General features: G+C 42.1%; 1 protein-coding gene across 3 annotated transcripts in view; it reads left to right on the top strand.

The window, feature by feature from the left end:
- MARCHF3 (membrane associated ring-CH-type finger 3) overlaps positions 1-17,872 on the top strand; it is a 62,757-nt gene that overhangs the window by 27,319 nt on the left and 17,566 nt on the right. The window contains exons 3-4 of one of the 3 annotated variants that reach the window (XM_036403945.1): positions 11,194-11,407; positions 13,515-13,722. In XM_036403945.1, the coding sequence (XP_036259838.1) occupies positions 11,217-11,407; positions 13,515-13,722 (399 nt within the window). In that variant the 5' untranslated portion in view covers positions 11,194-11,216. Of the gene's footprint in view, positions 1-11,147; positions 11,408-13,514; positions 13,723-17,872 lie in introns of all 3 variants that reach the window. The other 2 variants (XM_054518004.1, XM_036403944.2) reach the window with 2 other exon arrangements.

Below are 17,872 nucleotides of genomic sequence, written 5' to 3'. Positions count from 1 at the left end.
AGAGACCCACAAAACCCTGCGGTTTGTAAGGCAGAAATCAATCAAGAGTTTGTGGAAAACCTGCATCCTAAATTTCCAGCAGGGTTTTCCTTTTCACCTGCCTCAGCAGCAGGAAGGCAAGTCTTGGAGGAGAAATCTTTTAGTTGCTTCTTTACTAAGAAAAAAAAAGTTTTTTGGAAGATGAAGTAGGCTGGTAAAACACATTGCTGAAAGCAAATAAGTGTTTCACCAGCCTACTTCAAGTGTTTTATCTTATTAAAACACTTACTAAGTGTTTTATCTTACTTTTTACTTCTGGCTGTTCACAACATCTCCAGGAACCCCAGAATTTTGCAGCCCCAGGGTAAAACTTGGAGATGTTTAATTACTTTGCCCTTTGGCAACAGCTAACTTCACACAGATTCTTCTGCAACAGAGCCAAAGTGCTCAGCCAAGCTTTAGAACTTCCACACTTCTGGATGATTTTTGTGCCATCAGTGATGTCTTAGGATGTGCACGGTGGCACAAAGACGCGCAAACATTTTGATGAGGTACAAGTGAATCTTTAATAAGATTCTGCTTTAAAAAGTGTGGTTGAAGGAAAATCACAACCATCATGTTCTCAGGCCTCGTGGGACTTGGTGCTTGGGGCAGCTCCAGGGATATCAGCCTGGGGAAGGGGAGATTTCAGGGGGAGCCAATTGTGACCATTTTGATGCAGAAGGGAGGCTGCAGGAAAGATGGAGGCTGTTTGTAAGGGTCTGTAAGTGACAGGACAAGGGTTAATGGCTTCAAACTAACAGAGAGTAGGTTTAAATCAGATATTAGGGAGAAATTCTTCCCTGGAAGGGTGGGCAGGCCCTGGAATAGAATTCCCAGAGCAGCTGGGGCTGCCCCTGGATCCCTGGCAGTGCCCAAGGCCAGGTTGGACACTGGGGCTTGGAGCAGCCTGGGACAGTGGGAGGTGACCCTGCCATGGCAGAGCTGGCACTGGATGGGATTTAAGGTCCTTCCCAACCCAAACCATCCCCTGATTCTGATACACAAACTCCACCAAGCAGCATTAATACAGTGCTTCATAGATGTGGTTTCATGTTTCTGGGTTACACACACTCAGCTTCTTAAAAAGGATTAGTAATTCTCTGGTAGTGAAAACAAATAGCAGAGCTTGCTAAATGGCACTATAGAAATCTGTGACATGTCTTGCAGGTCCAATTACACAATAGTATATATTTTTAGCATCAGTCTGACTCACCGCTGCTCTGCAAAGTTCTAATAGTCCTATACCAAGCTTGTCTTGGGTATGCAAACAAAGCTGCATGTCAGGGTTGATTTCAGAAGAAGTCACAATGACACACAGAGCAAAATCCCAGCTGAGATCAGCTCAAACCCACTCCAGGCTTCCACTGACTTTATTTCTCATAGGAATAAGGCTAATACCTACTTCATTTCTAACTCTTGTTATTTCTCTTGTTGATGTTTCTCTCAGATTTGATAAGGACAATAATGTTGTCCAACAAAATTTTACCTCTGCCACTTTGATTTAGTTCTGTCTTGTAGTTTTGATTCACTAGTGCAGCATTTCAGTAATTTGCTTGAAGATTACTGAAGAGAAATTGAATTATATGTGCTTCATTTTGCAGCAATAACTTTTCCTTTCCATGTCTGCATGTCAGATCTGATTTGTTTGACCAGTGCCAACTTCGTGTGACAATGACTAAAAGCATTCTTGGTGTGCTTGTTACTGGAAAGGAAATGGAGCTGTTCAGTCCCCACAGCATATAGTTTTATGTAACACATCACAAACCCATGTAAAACCAGCTACTGTAGGGAATTATCACTGATTTTAATTAACTCACAGTATCCCCATGTGTTTGTCTCATTCTGGACTGCAGTGCAAGTCTCGGAGTTTGATGAGAAACTCTTCCCCTCCCCCCAAACTGAAGTTCAGAGGGAAATCTTTATGTAAATATTGCAGAAACCCATGGAGTCCACACTTTGCTCCTGCTGAGAGAAATGACTGATATGGGAACAGGGAGGGTTTATCTTCCCATGTGAAGGAAAATGCAGCAAGAATATTTTTAGCTGCTTTTGACTGAAGGGTAAAAAGGGAAAAGGGAGAGGAATAGACCTGCGTTTGGAGGCATGTTGCTTTTTAAAGTGTTTTCCTCTTTTTCAAACAAGATGTTTGGAAGACTAATTTCCCCCATTGCTAAACATCAAACACTCAGCTGCCGCTGCCAGCTGAAACACAACAAGATAAAATCATGCTAAGTAAATTCTCTTCAGGGAAGGAAAGTGGCTTGTTGGATGGCACCTCCAGAAACACCTGGGGTGATCCCACAGCCAGAGAACAACTGAAAGCACATATTCCACGTGTAAATATATTAGTTGGGGACATGCTTTGCAAAGCATCACACAGAAGCCAAGTTTCGTGTATTTGCAGACTGCCATCCAGGTGATTCATTGCTGAATAAAACATGAGAATTTAATCCACCCCATGGGGTTTTTCAGTCTTGTTGTAGAAGTGACAGACACAGGGCCTAGGAAAGAAGAAAAATATCTTCTGATTGCACTTGGTGCATGTAGGCTTCAGTGCAGAGCACCAGACAAGTTTTTTAGTAATGCAGGTGCCTTGCAGACAGTGAGACGTTTGGGATGCATCACATGGAAAGCTGAGAAGTCCTCTGTGGAGGAACTAAGTATTAAATTTTTATGCAGGTGAAGACTAAGGAAGAAAAGAAATTAATATGAAGGTACCAGAACAATTTCAGGTTAAATTACAATGCATCCAAACCGAGGTATGCAGGGTATGATTATAATCTTTGCTTCAAAACTGGAGTCTTAAGGACAAGTTGTGCTCATTGAGCTTCTAATGAAGCTTTTCTCAGATGCAAGACCGATGCAGCCAATATTGCCGAACTCTGGAATTAAAACATAAAGCTATTAAAAAGAGAAATGTTTTCAATTTTCTACTTACTTTAATTTGAAAGTGGGTTTAGTATCTTTTCTAAGTTTCATTCACTGAGCTGTTTTGCCATCAATAGTCAGGAGTATAAATGCAATAATTGTAATAGGATCATATTCATGTGCAGTATCGACTGCAGGACCTGGGAGAATGAAATATACTAAAATCAGTCAAATAATTAACTTAGCAATGATGAACAGAAGAATTAGCATTTTTCCTAAGCTGTCTGTAGAATTACCATGACCACATTTCTCCAAGCGTCCCCCGTAAGTAGTTCAAAACATTTTGCTTTTTTGCTGTCTCTTTTTGGCCCGCAGTTATCAAGCTCTTGCCTCCATCACCTGCCGGCACCCTCTGTGCTCTCTGTTGCTCAGACTCTTCTGCAAACAAATTTCTTGGTCACAGCTCCAAAACCTGTGTGGATTTGGCCACTGTGAGCCAGGTAAAACCATAATTTAACCATAATTTAAGAGTTATTTGTCAAAGAGTTAATTTACACAAGATTTACATGAAATGGAGTTTGTCACCAAACCCTCAGGTATTAACTATTTACACCATTTGCAGTTTAAATGAGTAATTTTCAGCTTGGCCTTACCTGGCCAGGACAAATCAGTTGGATTCAGCTGATATTTACCTGTGTGAGCGAAAAAAAAAAAGAAGCCAAATTATGGATTTTTTACATGGGGCAGGGCAATGATCTGTGTGACGCTGGCGGCCCTCCTTTCAGCCTTGCAGTGGAAATGGGGAGAGCTATTTTTAAATGTGAAAACGTGGCCTTGGGAGTACACAAATATTTAACTTTTGAGCTGTTTTCCCCTGAGCTCCATCCCACAACTGTGGGACAGTAGCTCTGAGTCCAGCCTAAATGTGGGGAAGGTCAATAGGGACAGTTCCATCAAGTGCAGCACATTTGGATCAGATCTGACTCCATTTTCCCTCCTAAGACCTTGTATTTAAGAAAGGCTTCAAGACTTTATATTTGACAGAAACACTGGTTCCTCACACTGTCTCCGTTCTCCCCATCTGCTGAAGGAATAGTTGAAAACATCGAGGTGTAATTTCTGTTCAAATTTTTGGTGCTGTGTGAGTCTCAGGGGGTGGGGTGAGCATCCTGCACTCTCAGATTTTGCTCTTTCTGACAAGAAGAACAAGCAGCAGGAATGAAGCACCTGAATGGAGCAGAGGTCAGAGTGCAGAGGCACTGGATGATGAATGTCCATTTAGTGCAGATGTCCTCTGCACCAAAACTGCAAAAAAACAAAAAAAATTGGAAATTGCAAAAGACAGGTTTTCTGATGAAATCCGAGGTGCTTGCAGAGAATTTGGCTGAAAGTTTTGCAGTTCCCATGATGAAGGAAGTGCTTTGTCAGTAAAACACAGTGTGTGCAAAAAAATACTGTCACTCTCCAGGACAAAGTGATTTTTAGAGATGAAGCCTGGCTTTAAGGGCTGACATGGAGTTCTTCGTCCTTTGACAGCTGTTGAGAGCAAATTAAATTCTCATTTTTCATGTTTTAGGCCAAGTAATGCTTGACTCATTTGTATAAGGTGACCTAATTTGGAAGAGGAAAGAGAATCCAGAGCTTTCCGGTGCGAAAAACCCCAAACTTCTGGGCCTTTTAATATGCAATCTTTGAGTATATAAGCAGATACTAATTCTTTCACTGCATTTTGGTGCCTAAGTGTGGAAACAATAGTGGTTTACACCATTTTCTGGGGTATAAGAAGGAATTTTGTGGACAGGAAATAGGGGAATGGGAGTCTGAAGCAGATGTGGCAATGAAAAAAAGGAAATTTAGGAACACATGTAAGTGCCTTTGTAACCTGTGAGGAAAGACATTTCTGCTAGAAAAAAACTAGTACAAGGAAAGAAAGCATACATATTTCCTTATACCTTGGGGAAAAAGAAACCCTATTTCCAGATCAGTTGTAAACTGAATTTGTGTCTTCTGTTTTTTGGGGTTTTTTTCTTATTTATGCAAGGCTAAAATGCCAACACCACAAGTACTTCTAGTATTTATTGTCATCTGAAAACTTTCATTTCAACAACCAACAAAAGGATACAAATCTAAGCAAATAACCCAAGTTAGTGGCTGTGCAGGCATGTAAAGCAATTTATTAAAAAGTTCACATTGCCAAGAAGGGAGTCTATTGCTCTCATGGAAAGTGGTTCAAGGTTCAGTTCCTAACAGAATAACAATGATTCATGGGTGGGCACTGAAGTTTTAAATGCATGGTCAGACTCTTAAGGACTACTTATGCTGAACTGCTTTGTGCTGCTGCCTCAAATGAGCACTCAGTTTTTCTGATGTTCTTGTTTATAAAATTGCGCTTTGAATGCAGCCTACAGTGTGGCAGCTTTTAAAAGCCCCTGCAGCTCTCTGCAGTCAGACCAGATGAATGGGAAATGCTGTTTACAGCTTTGAAAAAATAGTAAAACTCGGGCTGAAACAGAGTAAAATTACCCAACGTCATCTGTGTTTGTGCTGTGCTACTTTCTGTGTGTCGAAACGCCTTGACTTGAAATCTGCCCTCCTCCTCTGGGGAACAATTGCCACATCTTCCTCTTGCACCTTTCAGTGGTCTCTCAGAGCTCCTTTAAAGGGGGTGTGTGATGCAGCAAACTGGATGCTCTTGACCAAAATAAAATTTTCTCCAGCCTTCTTCTCCTGCCAGCGTGTCCCAGCACTGCCATGCCCTCTCTCACTGATGCCTTTAGAGCTCCAAAATGAACAGGTCAGGCAGCATTTTGGTGTTTTTTGGGTTTTTTTTTTGTTTTTTTTTTTTTTTTTTATTTCCTCTCCTTGTGCTGAGTCACATGTCATTATCAAATATAGGAATTGGTCTTCTCAATTTAGAGAGATTAATTTTTTTACTCTGGGGGACTTGGGGTGTGTTGTGGTGCTTCAGCTGGAATTCCCAGTTACTGCACCAACTTTTTCACTCAGTCTTTGTGTGTTTGAAACCAGAAGGGCAGCCTTGAAGCTCTGTGGTGGATCCAAGAAACATTTCAAACTATTCCAGATGTGAGCGTCCAAGAAAGAACATGCATAAAAGTTGATTTTTTTACACTAAAATAGGATTTTCAGGTGTCTCAGGGGTTCTTTCTTTTTAATAAGCGATCTGTGCATTCCACCTTCACAGTACCCTGCCTTGTTTGTTAGCAGGTAAAAATCTAGGAGGTTCCAGAGTGCTCTGGAGTGGAGAATTTTGGTTTTTCTTCTGCATTTTCTTTTGTGGGAAGGGGAAAGAGGGATCACCCAGCAGCTGTGTGTGATCCAGTGAGTGCAGTGCCTGTTTCGGTCTCTGGGCCATCCTGAAGGGTGGCATAAAATTATTGCCTAAACTTCAGTGAGGGAAAGGTGAGTTCCTGTTCCCCTTTTCTAGAAACAAAGGTAACACTTGAGCCGGTGGAGAGCACTGGAACACCTTTTTCACCCAGCCTCTGACAGCTGCATTGCTGACAAAAACATTCTGAGATTTTGAAACGCTTATTTAAAACATTTATTTATTACTTAGAATGCAGCAATTTGCATTCTGAGCAGCCAGCCAGGATTGATAGCAGAAAAGAAGGAGGGAGATTCCCCTCCATGATTTGCACCATTCTTCCAGCTTGCAGTGAGGTGGAAAATTCTATCTGTGCTCCAGATCTTCTGACCTGTCCCAGGTAAAAAACTGTCCCTGGGGCCCAAAAATCTGGAGTGAACTGCACCAAATTATGTGAAATTACATAAATAGTATAAATAAATAAATAAATAAATAAATAAATAAATAAATAAATAATAACAATCAATATATGAATAATATAAATTATAATAGTATTTAATATAATAATATATATTATAGTATAATATTATAATATCATTATAATATTATACTATAATTATATATTTTTATATAATTTTATAGACCCATGTATAATTCTAATATTATAACATAGTATAATATTATAGTAATATTGATATAAATAGAAATAAATAATAAATAAACAAAAACACATCTCTGAAAGCTTCTGAAAACTGGAGGGCAATTTTTTCGTTGCTTGGGATTGTTGTTGTTGGTGGTGGTTTTTTATTTTTTGGGATTTTTAAAAGTTATTTCTCTGTGTGGGTATGTATTTGGGAATTTTCTGCTGGTGTGGGTTTTTTTTGGTTTTTGTTTGGTTTGTTGTTGTTGTTACAATTATTATTAATATTAGCATCAGTATTTTGGCTGTTTTTTAAAAATAACCCAGTATTTCTTGGGAAAATGTCTCCAGATGGGATGCTGGTGGTTTTTCACGCATATTTTTGAGTGTTGAAGCTGATTGATGCAAGCTCATGTCACATTTCTTGAAATTAATAGGGTGAACTCGTGGGAACATGGAATAAGAAAGGTGAAAGGGTTTCCAAGTTTGAAACCATGACTGAGAGGTGGAATAAGAGCTATTCTTAGCAGAGGTGCTGAAAAGAAAAAAATGAAAAAAAAAAGGAAAAGGGAGCAACTCCACGAGTATTTGTTCGACATTTGCAACCCACTGCTTGAAGTGTAAAGATCATTTTGGCTTGTGTCAATCCCAGCCAGTCACAGCTCCAGCAGGAAAGCAGCACTGCCTTAAAAAAAGCTCTGCTGTGATGATTTAACTCGTCACCCTGGTGCTGCTTTGTGGGTCTCAGAACTGGGGTGAGCTCACGCACAGACAGAGAGAGCGCGACAAGGATTCCAGCTGCGTTCCAGGTCTGCAGATGGGTTTGCCTTTAAATTCCATTTCAGGGCAGCAGTTCTGGTTTTTTGCTTCTTATTTGGGTGCAACTCAATTGGAATGGCAGTGCCTTGCTCACTGGCACTTGTTGAGCCTTGTGGGCTCTTTGGTCCAGAAGTTATAAATCTCTTAAATAGGAATAAACCATCCCGTAAGTTATTAAGGGGCAGAGGATGTCTTCTGCACTTGAATCTTCTACCTAGCTTCAACAAGCCCTCAGATACTTTCCTTGAGTTTATTGGTTGGTTTGTCATTGTTTTTACACTTACTGCATAAAGAAAATACCTGCAACACCTTTACTTTTACTCTGATACCCATAAACCCATATACATACATACATACATATATATACATAATAATGTGTGTGTGTATATATATATATTTATATATATAAATATATATATAAAAATTATATATATATATACATACATACATATATATATATATATATATATATATACATATATATATATATATATATAAGTTAAAAACTACAGCTAGTGAAACATAGAAAAGAAAAAACAGAGAGCTACCTACTACCATACATTCATCATGCCAAATTCAGCCACTTTTCTCAGAATTTTCTGGTGTCTGGAATAAATATTGATATTCTGTCTTCCCCAATGTAATATCATTTCTCTTCATAAATACCAGCTAAACACATCTTCCTGGTTTTGTTCTTTATTTTTCTCTTTTATTGAGGCATTTTTGACAGTTTTCCACTTGTTTCAGGTGAAAAACTTCAAGACATAGTACATACATATGGTAAATACTCACTTTGGGGGTTTATGGCTGTAAAAATTTACAGTTCCCTAATGCCAGCTTTAATTTAGGATTTGCTTAGGATCTCTGTGCTTCTCAGGACAACTAATCTCCATTATTTACCATGGGGTTCAGTATTAAAGCACACATCATTTAATTCTATAATTGTATCACTTTTCAGGCACATGCACTGATTTTGTGTGAAAATGGTTCTTCTGAATTCAGAAAAATGGGTTGTAACTTTCAACATCCTTTTAAAAAAAGGAGAAAGTGATTACCTGAACCTTCCTTCTTTTTTTAAAAAAAAAGTAGAAAGGGATTACCTGTATCTGCTCTGCCAAAGTGGGATATCAATGCAGTGCTGTAGGCAGAAATTTGAATTAACATTCCTGAGATACAGCCAGATAATTTCCTGTGTGCTTTAAAGCTTTGCATTTAGTTGCATCTTCTGATGCTCCAAACTCATCAAGTGACTGAGGGATGTGTTTGTAAAGGCCTCGATGGCCGTTATATATGAAATTATAAAACCACTGTTGTACTTAATGGGGTCAGTGAAGCAATCAGGATAAAAATACATAATTCTGCAGCGTGAGTCTGTAAGCATGATACTTCTTAGGCTTTTTAAGTTTAATGAAGCAGCTACTCAGCATCTGAACGTTCTTGTTAAACAGTCTCAGCATGGATTTTAAAACTAAAACTGAACACCATGGTCTCCTTGGAGAGTCTGTGGCTCTTATTCTCTTGAAATGTCTGCATCTTTTATATGTTAATGGTTTTGACATCAGCCATTTGCTTCATTTTCATTGTAAATGAGGCCCAGAGTCCAATTCCCTGCCCCATTCCCTGGACACTCTCTGCCCTGTAAGCTGTCTCATCAGCCTCCAGCTCTTTCCCTGGGGGATGTGTGGTCTGAAAACAGCTGAAGTCATCCTGCAAAAAAAAACCCCTATTTTCCTATTTTAGATGCCTTTCTAAGAATATGAGTCCCTGTGTGAAAACTTGCATGATGCAAGTGGGTCCAGCATCCGCACCAGTCCTCACGTGCCCCAAAACCTTACTGCCAAGGCCATCCCTTCAGGGGGCTTCCAAAGGTTGGTGCTGCTCTTCCTCAAATCCAACAGAGTCAAATCACAGGGTTTCACCTAAATCCTTGGAGAAACACCCCTGTTTGGAGGGTTTTGTTCATGTTTGGTTTTTAAAGATTCTTCTCAGCTGCAGTGCTGACGCTATACAGCTGTGGTGAGTGATGCAGAACACTTTTTTTTGAGGGGGAAACTCCTGATTTTAACATGGGAATATCAGCGTTGTAACCTGCAAGTTTTACACAGGACTGCAGCCAACTGTCCCAGGGTGTGCTAGGGAATCTTCTCACCCTTTTGCAGAGGGATTAACCCACCCTGTGTGTGTGTTTTTGGCGCCTGACCCAAAGGGCAGGGACAAAGCCTGGTGGAGCCCTCCAGGGCAAGCACACCCAGCCAGGAGCATCCATCCCACCAAGGCATCAGGAATTTACACACTCAGGCTTCTTCTGGTTGGGATCCAAAATGCAGGGCACTCTCAGAACTTTAGCCTGTAAGCCAAAGCTTAGAATTAAACACAGGATTTGATCTGAGACCTCGAAAAGGCTCCCAAACTGAGGTGCTAGAAGTGAGAATGTGGATTTATAGTTTAGAGCAGACACCCGTTAAGTGGAAGAAAGTTTAGAGTTTTAGAGTTAAAGATATAAAAATTAAAGTAGTTACAAAGGTAATCAGGAAGTTTAGAATGCAGTGCTGTAGGTTTGTGTGTCATTACATGATTGGCTAAGGAAGCTTACACAGTGACATGGGTCCATAAGATGAAATATTTAAGGATTGGGTCAAAAACATAAATATCCTTGTTGGCAGTGTTTTATTGGTCAGAAACTCCTTAAAAGGTCTTGTAGTTAGGGGTCTTGTAACCTTCTGAACCATGGGGTGAAGATGTGAGCAGAATTCACCCTTCCTACCTATGCAGAAGATAAGAACAATAAATCACATCATCAAAACCAACTCAGAAGTCCTGTCTCAAATTCCTTACACTATTCCCCACAAGTGGATTATCACACTTGTTCCCAGCACAACCCTTCCTTCCCATTTGCCAGGTGTGAAAGCACTGTGCAAAACACTCACAGTGATGTGAGAGACAGCAAAGCAGAGGAGGGAGGCACGGGCAGGCTGTGATTTCTGCCTCACCTTGTGGCATAAATTACTGCTTTGCAGGCTATGATTAAGCAGGTTTGTGTGACTAAAACCCTGTACAGGATTAATTGCCAGGTCTGTGCTCTGCTGTGGGTTGGTGATAGAAGACACTAAGCAGCATGGAAGTGTTTTCAAAGGGGATTTGAAGCCAATCAACCATTTTCACCTCCAGCACATAACTTTCCCCCTTGGCGGACAGTGGCAGCCTTTAAATTTGAAAGTGCACAGACTGTATATACCTTTGAAACCTTTGGAGGGGGAGTGACAAAAGCTTCAGCCTCTCTGTTTATCACTCATGACTTTAGGAGTCTGCAGAGAGAAGAAGACAAGGTTGCTGCCTTGCTGCTTGTGGGATGTGCAGGCTGTTTTTTCTGTGACACCCAATACTGAAAACCCCCTTTCCCTGCTCAGTGGGCTCTGGAAACCTGGGGTGGGCACTGAGGGATGCTCCTTCTCATGCCTGCTGTTGGTCAGACAGGGAGGGATGTGCCCCACAGCACCTCCCTGTCCCCATTCCTGCCTAGATGGGGACCCGCTGCCCAGCGCCATGAGGACCAACCGCTGCAGCCACCTGCCTGGAGTGCCTCCAGATCACCCACACCCTCCAGCCCCTGATGGAAAGAGCCTGCCTGGCAGCAGCGGGGGCCTGGCCACCACCTGTCCCCAGTATGTCATGCAGGTGTCCTCCAAGGATGGGCAGCTGCTCTCGTCTGTGGTGCGGACCCTGGCCGTGCAGAGGTATGTGGGGGGAAGAGGGAGGGACAGGCCCCTTCCCATGTGGTGCGTGGTTAAACCCCCATTCCATCGCCACAAGGATCATGCTGCAGAAGGCATCATGCTTTTTAAATGCTTCACCAGCCCCTGGTGTGCTGAGCAGCCATACAAGCTGTTTCTAGCACCAGTGTTGCAGCTTCTGTCATTGTCCGAGGGATTGACCTTTCTTTTTGCTGCTGGTTTAGAGAGGCGGATTAGAGGTGAAATATATTGTTAATCTATGCCTTTGAAGCGTGCTTCAGGCTGGCTTTGTTCTCATTAGAAGCAAGGAAGGGTATTCTGATGTGCTTGGCCTTATCCAGACTTGATGCTTGGGTCAAAATTAAGTTTGTCTTTGCTGATGGTGAGCTGGAAAGGCTTCATGGATCTTAAAGCAGTGCAGAAGAAATACCCACCTGCAGCCCCACAGCAGGGATGTGTTTGGCACACATCTCTTTGTATCCCTCTTTGACCTGCCTGTGGGCTGCCCCAAAGAGAGGGAAACCCTTTCCAGGGAGAGGAGGTTTTGGCCTTCATGTGCTTTTTTCTGAAGTCATGGCCCTGCCTTTGGGGGCTACAGGGAAAGGTGATGATCTTTCAGCAGTCCTTTACTGTTGGCCAGTGAAAACAACATTTATGTATCAAAAAGGACAACCCCCGTGGCAGGGAGGAATGATGAGGACACTTCCAGCTTATCAGAAGGCTAATTAATTACTTTATTATACTATATTATATTATATTTATTATATTATATTACATTACATCTAAACTGAATCTGCTAAGCACTCAACTCTGCACACAACTGCACTCTAATTCCACAAAATTTCGTGACTGTCACCCGACAGTCCCAACACACAACACACTTGGCCCTGATAGGCCAAGGAAACAAACCACCATCACTTTGGGTAAACAATCTCCATATTGCATTCTACTTTGGCACAAACACAGGCACAGCAAATGAGATAAGAATTGTTTCTCCTTTCTCTGAGCTTCAGAGAATGTGAAACCCAGAAATATCCTTGGGAAGAATTGTGCTCCTCTCTGTGAGGAGAAATGGGACTACATTTATGTCAGAGGATCACCAAGAAGTGCCCAGCTGAGGCAGATTTACAACCTCCCTGATGCACTTTGGGATTCCCTGAGGCGGCTGCACTGCTGCTTTGTGAAGAGCTGGGAAATACAAAATACAGAAGAACCTGGTGTTCTGCCTCTCATCTGCCACTCTGATGTTTTTCACTCTAAACTTTCTCCCCACACCTAATAAAATAGGCATTTTAAGCAAGAAAAGCAAAATGCCTTAAATCATTAGCCCACCAGCTTGGATTGCTAATTAGAGGGCAAAGCAATGCAAATATTTCTAGCTTACGACAGAGAAGCCTCATGTTGGGAGCCACTGGATGTGTTTGTCCTGGTTCAGGGCAAATTTTTGAAAGACCCCCCGAAGGGGCTCCTCTAGGAAAGCAGTTCACAACAGAGAAGCCCCATGTTGGGTGCTACTGGATGTATTTGTCCTGGTTCAGGGCAGATTTTGGAGAGAACTCCTCAAAGAGGCTCCTCTAGGAAAGCAGTTCATGACAGAGAAGTCACTGGATGTATTTTTCCTCATTCAGGGCAAATTTTTGAAAGACCCCCCCCAAGGGGCTCCTCTAGGAAAGCAGTTCACAACAGAGAAGCCCCATGTTGGGTGCTACTGGATGTATTTGTCCTGGTTCAGGGCAAGTTTTGGAAAGAACTCCTCAAAAGGGCTCCTCTAGGAAAGCAGTTCATGACAGAGAAGCCACTGGATGTATTTTTCCTCATTCAGGGCAAATTTTTGAAACACCCCTGAGGGAGCTCCTCTAGGAAAGCAGTTCACAACAGAGAAGCCCCACGTTGGGCGCCACTGGATGTATTTTTCCTTGTTCAGGGCAGATTTCAGAGAGAACCCCCAAAGGGGCTCATCCAGGAAAGCAGTTCATGACAGAGAAGACGCATGTTGGGCGCCACTGGATGTATTTGTCCTGGTTCAGGGCAAATTCAATTGGCCCCTCCCTCCAACCAGTCACCACAACCCTCCAGCCCTGACCAGCATTTTTCTCTCCCTGTCCTGCAGCAGCCCCTTCAATGACCGACCCATCTGCAGGATCTGCCACGAGGGCAGCAGCCACGAGGAGCTGCTGTCCCCCTGTGAGTGCACAGGGACCTTGGGGACCATTCACCGCAGCTGCCTGGAGCGCTGGCTGTCCTCCTCCAACACCAGCTACTGTGAGCTCTGCCACTTCAGGTTTGCAGTGGAGCGCAAGCCCAGGCCACTGGTGGAGGTCAGTGCAACCCTGAAATCTTCATTTTGGCTGGAAAGAAATCCTGCCTGCTTACGTGCAGGCATCACAAAGGCTCTGTGGTTGCAGTGGGATTTGGCAATGTGAGGTGGGAGCTCAGGGAAAAGGTGGGATGGGGCAGAACCCCTGGTTTTGGAGGGAATCAAAACCAAATCTTTAGGATCAGTGGGTTTGCTCACTGCAAACCTGAGTGGTGGGTTTTTTGCAGCAAATTCCTGGGATGCCAGCCAGCTTGGCTGAGAGTGGAAGAGAGGTAAGTTGAAGTTTCTGTGGAATGTGGCGGAAGTCTCTGGACTCAACATATTAAACATAGGTCAGAAATTTATTTATTTCTTCTTGCTTTTGAGAGGTAACAATCTTAGGAGCCTTGGAAACCCAGTTTACCTGTCAAGACCACAAGAAGGAATGGTTCTTGATGAGTATCTGGCGTGTATAGACATTTGTGAGTCACCTTTTGGCCCTTTCTTGCCTATGTGCCAGACTCAAAAATGAATTGGACAAATTGTTTCTCCTTTATCAATGACAATTCAGTTTTTGCCAACTATAGATAGCAGCTTCATTAAGTTTTCCAGGTTTTAGGGTATTTTTGGTTCTCAGGAAAAGAAAAGAAATTAAAACAAGTTCAATCTCTTGACCCTGCTAATGACCTTTTCCTTTCCTTACTTTGTTTTGGGAAAAGGTGAAGCAAAGTTAGGGTTTCTTTAGTAATTAAAAGTGAAATACAAGCAACATTTTGGCAAAATTAATGAGAGGAAGTATTTGGTACCTGTTGGTGACACAGACGCCTATATGCAGAGTTTGGGTTCAGGACAAAATGTCTTTCCTGTGCATCTTAATTGTTCCTTTAAACTGTGTCAGAACTGGTGGAAGGAGGTACAGTATTAAAAATGGGTAGGGGGGAAGCAGCATTTTGTTTTCCTCCTGCTCACAGAGAAGAGGACACAGGACAGAACTCACTGGGAGGTGGGTCAGGGGATGAGCAGTTCAACACTACCAAAATCGCTTTAACTGAGATAGGCATGCACATTTTGTGTCTGAGCCTAGGGATATCTTCCTTCTTCCTCAGGATCCCCCCACAAAAGGAATGTGACATGGCATTTAGCACAAGTCCTGCACCCAGAGCAGGTCCTGGCCAGCTGGGTTTGGCTCCCTCTGGGTTGCTTCTGGATCCCCTCTCAATCTTTGATGCAAGAATATAAATGATATAAAAATGATGCCATTCTGAATCCACCCCCTGAGAAGAAAGATAAGTGATGCTGAGGCATCACAGTTTGATTTTACATCCCAGCTTCTGGAGGTTGTTCCCTTTGTGATGGCTCCTGGTGAGGCTTGTGCTGCACAAAGTGGATGTGGTGCTGGCCAGAGCCGCTGATGATGGAAGGAGCTGAAAGCAAAGCTGACCCTGCCCAGGATGGGGCACTGTGGTTGCTTGGTTGTTCCCTGATGAAATTAGGCTTCTTTTTGGCAAAAGCACTAATAAGTAGTAGAAGCAGCAGCGATGATATTTAGAGTAATAATGGTAAACCTGCCAGTTGTTTCTATTTGCTGAGGACAAATGAAAACCCTGAGCAAGAACATTTTTGAAACATAGTGAAGTTTTTTTATCTTTATTCATTATTTTCTGACTTCTCAGCTTAGACCCACAGTATTTTAGTGCAGAAATCAACAACTGGGTGCAGTTGCAGGAAAGGTCATAAAAACCCCCAGTCCTTTGTGATCTTATAAAGGGAATATGTTTTCAGTTTAGAAGGAAAATGAAGATGTACTTTCAAAGCTGAGAGCAGAAGAGAAAAAGAGTAACTAAAATGAGCTGTATGCCAGGAGGAAAATTAGGCAGAAAGATAATCAAACTCCTTGATTTCTGTCAGTGTAATTTAAGTTTATCCTGGACATTTCTACTTATTTAATACACAGCACTTTGAAACGCAGAGACCTCCCCATGCAAATAATAAATAAATAAAAATAAATTGCAGCAAAAATCTGAAACTTCCTAAAGCAGGACTAAAGCAGATGCAAGTTGCCAGATTCCCTCATCTTCTGTGTCCTAAAAGCATCTTCCTGCCTGTCTCTCTGTTACCCAGAGCGTGAGGACATGGCAGGACGTTTACCAGGTGCAGTAGAACGTTTCCTCACAAAACCCCCGCTGTAAAATTTGGGTGAATGACAATCCAAAGTGGCCACCTGCTTTTAACACCACAGGGAGTGTAAGTTTTGGGGTGGGATGTCAAAGTTCTCTTCATTTAGCAGTGAGGTGATTAGTTCTCCAAAGATTCCCCTGACCTAGATAATGGGAAGAGTAAATGGTCCTCCTCGCACTGGAGGTGAGTGATGAGTTTTACCGATGCACTTCAGTAGGTCAAGAGGGGCCATTGTGCTCATAAAGTGATTTATAGGGCACAGACTTTAAAAACCTACCCAGTAGCTCCTCAACAGGCCCTGTCTCACAGAGTGAATGCATCCCATTCAGGGGTCAGTGACAGGTAGTGAAGAGGTGCTCAAAGCAATCAGTCACCATATCGATCTTTTCTGCAAGAGGTCTTCCACCAAGAGGGGGGGAAAAAATGTATTTCTGACTATTCCAAAATGTATTATACTCTTTTTCAAAGGGCCAAAAAAAGGACACAAAAAAACCCCCCAAAACCCCCCAAAACCTCAAAAAAAAACAACAAAAAAAAACCACCCCAAAAAACAAAAACCAAACCCCCCTGAAAAACCCCCAAAAAACCTCCCAAAAACAACAAAAAAAAAACCACCAAAAAACCCCAAAAAAAACCCCAAAAAGCCCCCCAAGACACAAAACCAACAAAACACAAAACCAAACTAAAACAAAACAAAACCAAACAGACACCAGAAACTCCACCAAAAAAGCCCCCCCAAAAAAACAACAAAACAACCCCAATAAAACAAAAAAAAAATAACCATGCTATTATGTTTTCTCCTCATCCCTTCACTAGATTGATCACTGTCTCCTGGTGGCTTAGGCACGGGTGTGGAAGAAATCTGTTTCAGAGGGAAACAAATTGAGGCACTTTCCTAGTTTTATCTAGAAATGTCCTATGTGAATTTAGGAGAGGCTGCAGCAGCAGTGAGATTGAAATGGAACAAGTGGTGTGGCTGGTGGCTCAGCCAAATTCCTTCCTCCCTCTGTCCATCCTTATGGAAGCAGCAGAGGAGTTGACCAGACACAGCTCTGTGCTTCTGCTTTGTCTCTGCCACAGGATGTGTATTTTTGTCTGAGGGAGAATCTTCTCCCTGGAAATGCACAATTTGATGCCCAAAACCCAGCCAGAGCAGCAGGCAATGGTGGTGCAGCCTGTCAGGCAGATCCAGCCCCTCAACAATGAATTTGTGATGCTTCTTGGTTCATTTCTTTTTCTGAACTCACATTATTCTCCCCCTCCCAAAAAAAATTGTGTTTCCACACTGGGAATGTGAATCAGGCACTATGGTGGTGATTAAAACCCTACTTCAGCATTCACAATGGTGCAGAATTCAGTGAAAGGAGTCAAGGTCTGAACCCACCCCTTCCACGCCCTGACAGGAAAGAGAAGGAAAGGAAAGAGAAATCCATAATATGGTGGCTGATATGCACAGAGCTGATATTCCTTGTGACAAGCCAGCCAAGCACCTCAAAACCAGCGCAGTGAAATCTCAAACTGCAGTAATTCGATTTCTGACTTTTATGGACCTTCCAGTTCTATATAAGCTGCCTTTTTAATGCAGCCAATCCACAGGAAAAAAAAATCTGCATTAGGAATGTGTGGTATTATTCATGTGGCAGCTTTTGCTGTGTTTCAGCATAAAGATTAGTCAAGCTTTATGTAAGTATTATGTATCATCTTCATTTTCAATTTCCACATTGCATCTGTGTTGCTTCCACTTGGCTCAGTGCAGAAGCAGGCGCGAAATGCAGCAGTACAAACATATTTATGTGCAATAATAAAATGTTAGGGAACAGCCAGCTACAAAATAAAAATGGTATAAGAGTATTATGTGACCATATAAGTCAGGCTTGTATTGCTAGTAAGTTACTTACATGTTTTAAACCAGCCAGGATTTGGTATCTGTTGGTTCACTTTTTTTTTTTCTTCTGCAAACAAACAGAAAGCACTTAATTAACAATACAAAGCTC

The sequence above is a fragment of the Molothrus ater genome, chromosome Z (genome assembly GCF_012460135.2).
Source record: "Molothrus ater isolate BHLD 08-10-18 breed brown headed cowbird chromosome Z, BPBGC_Mater_1.1, whole genome shotgun sequence".
In the NCBI taxonomy this organism is placed as follows: domain Eukaryota; kingdom Metazoa; phylum Chordata; class Aves; order Passeriformes; family Icteridae; genus Molothrus; species Molothrus ater.
This window is presented reverse-complemented; position numbering and strand designations above follow the sequence as displayed.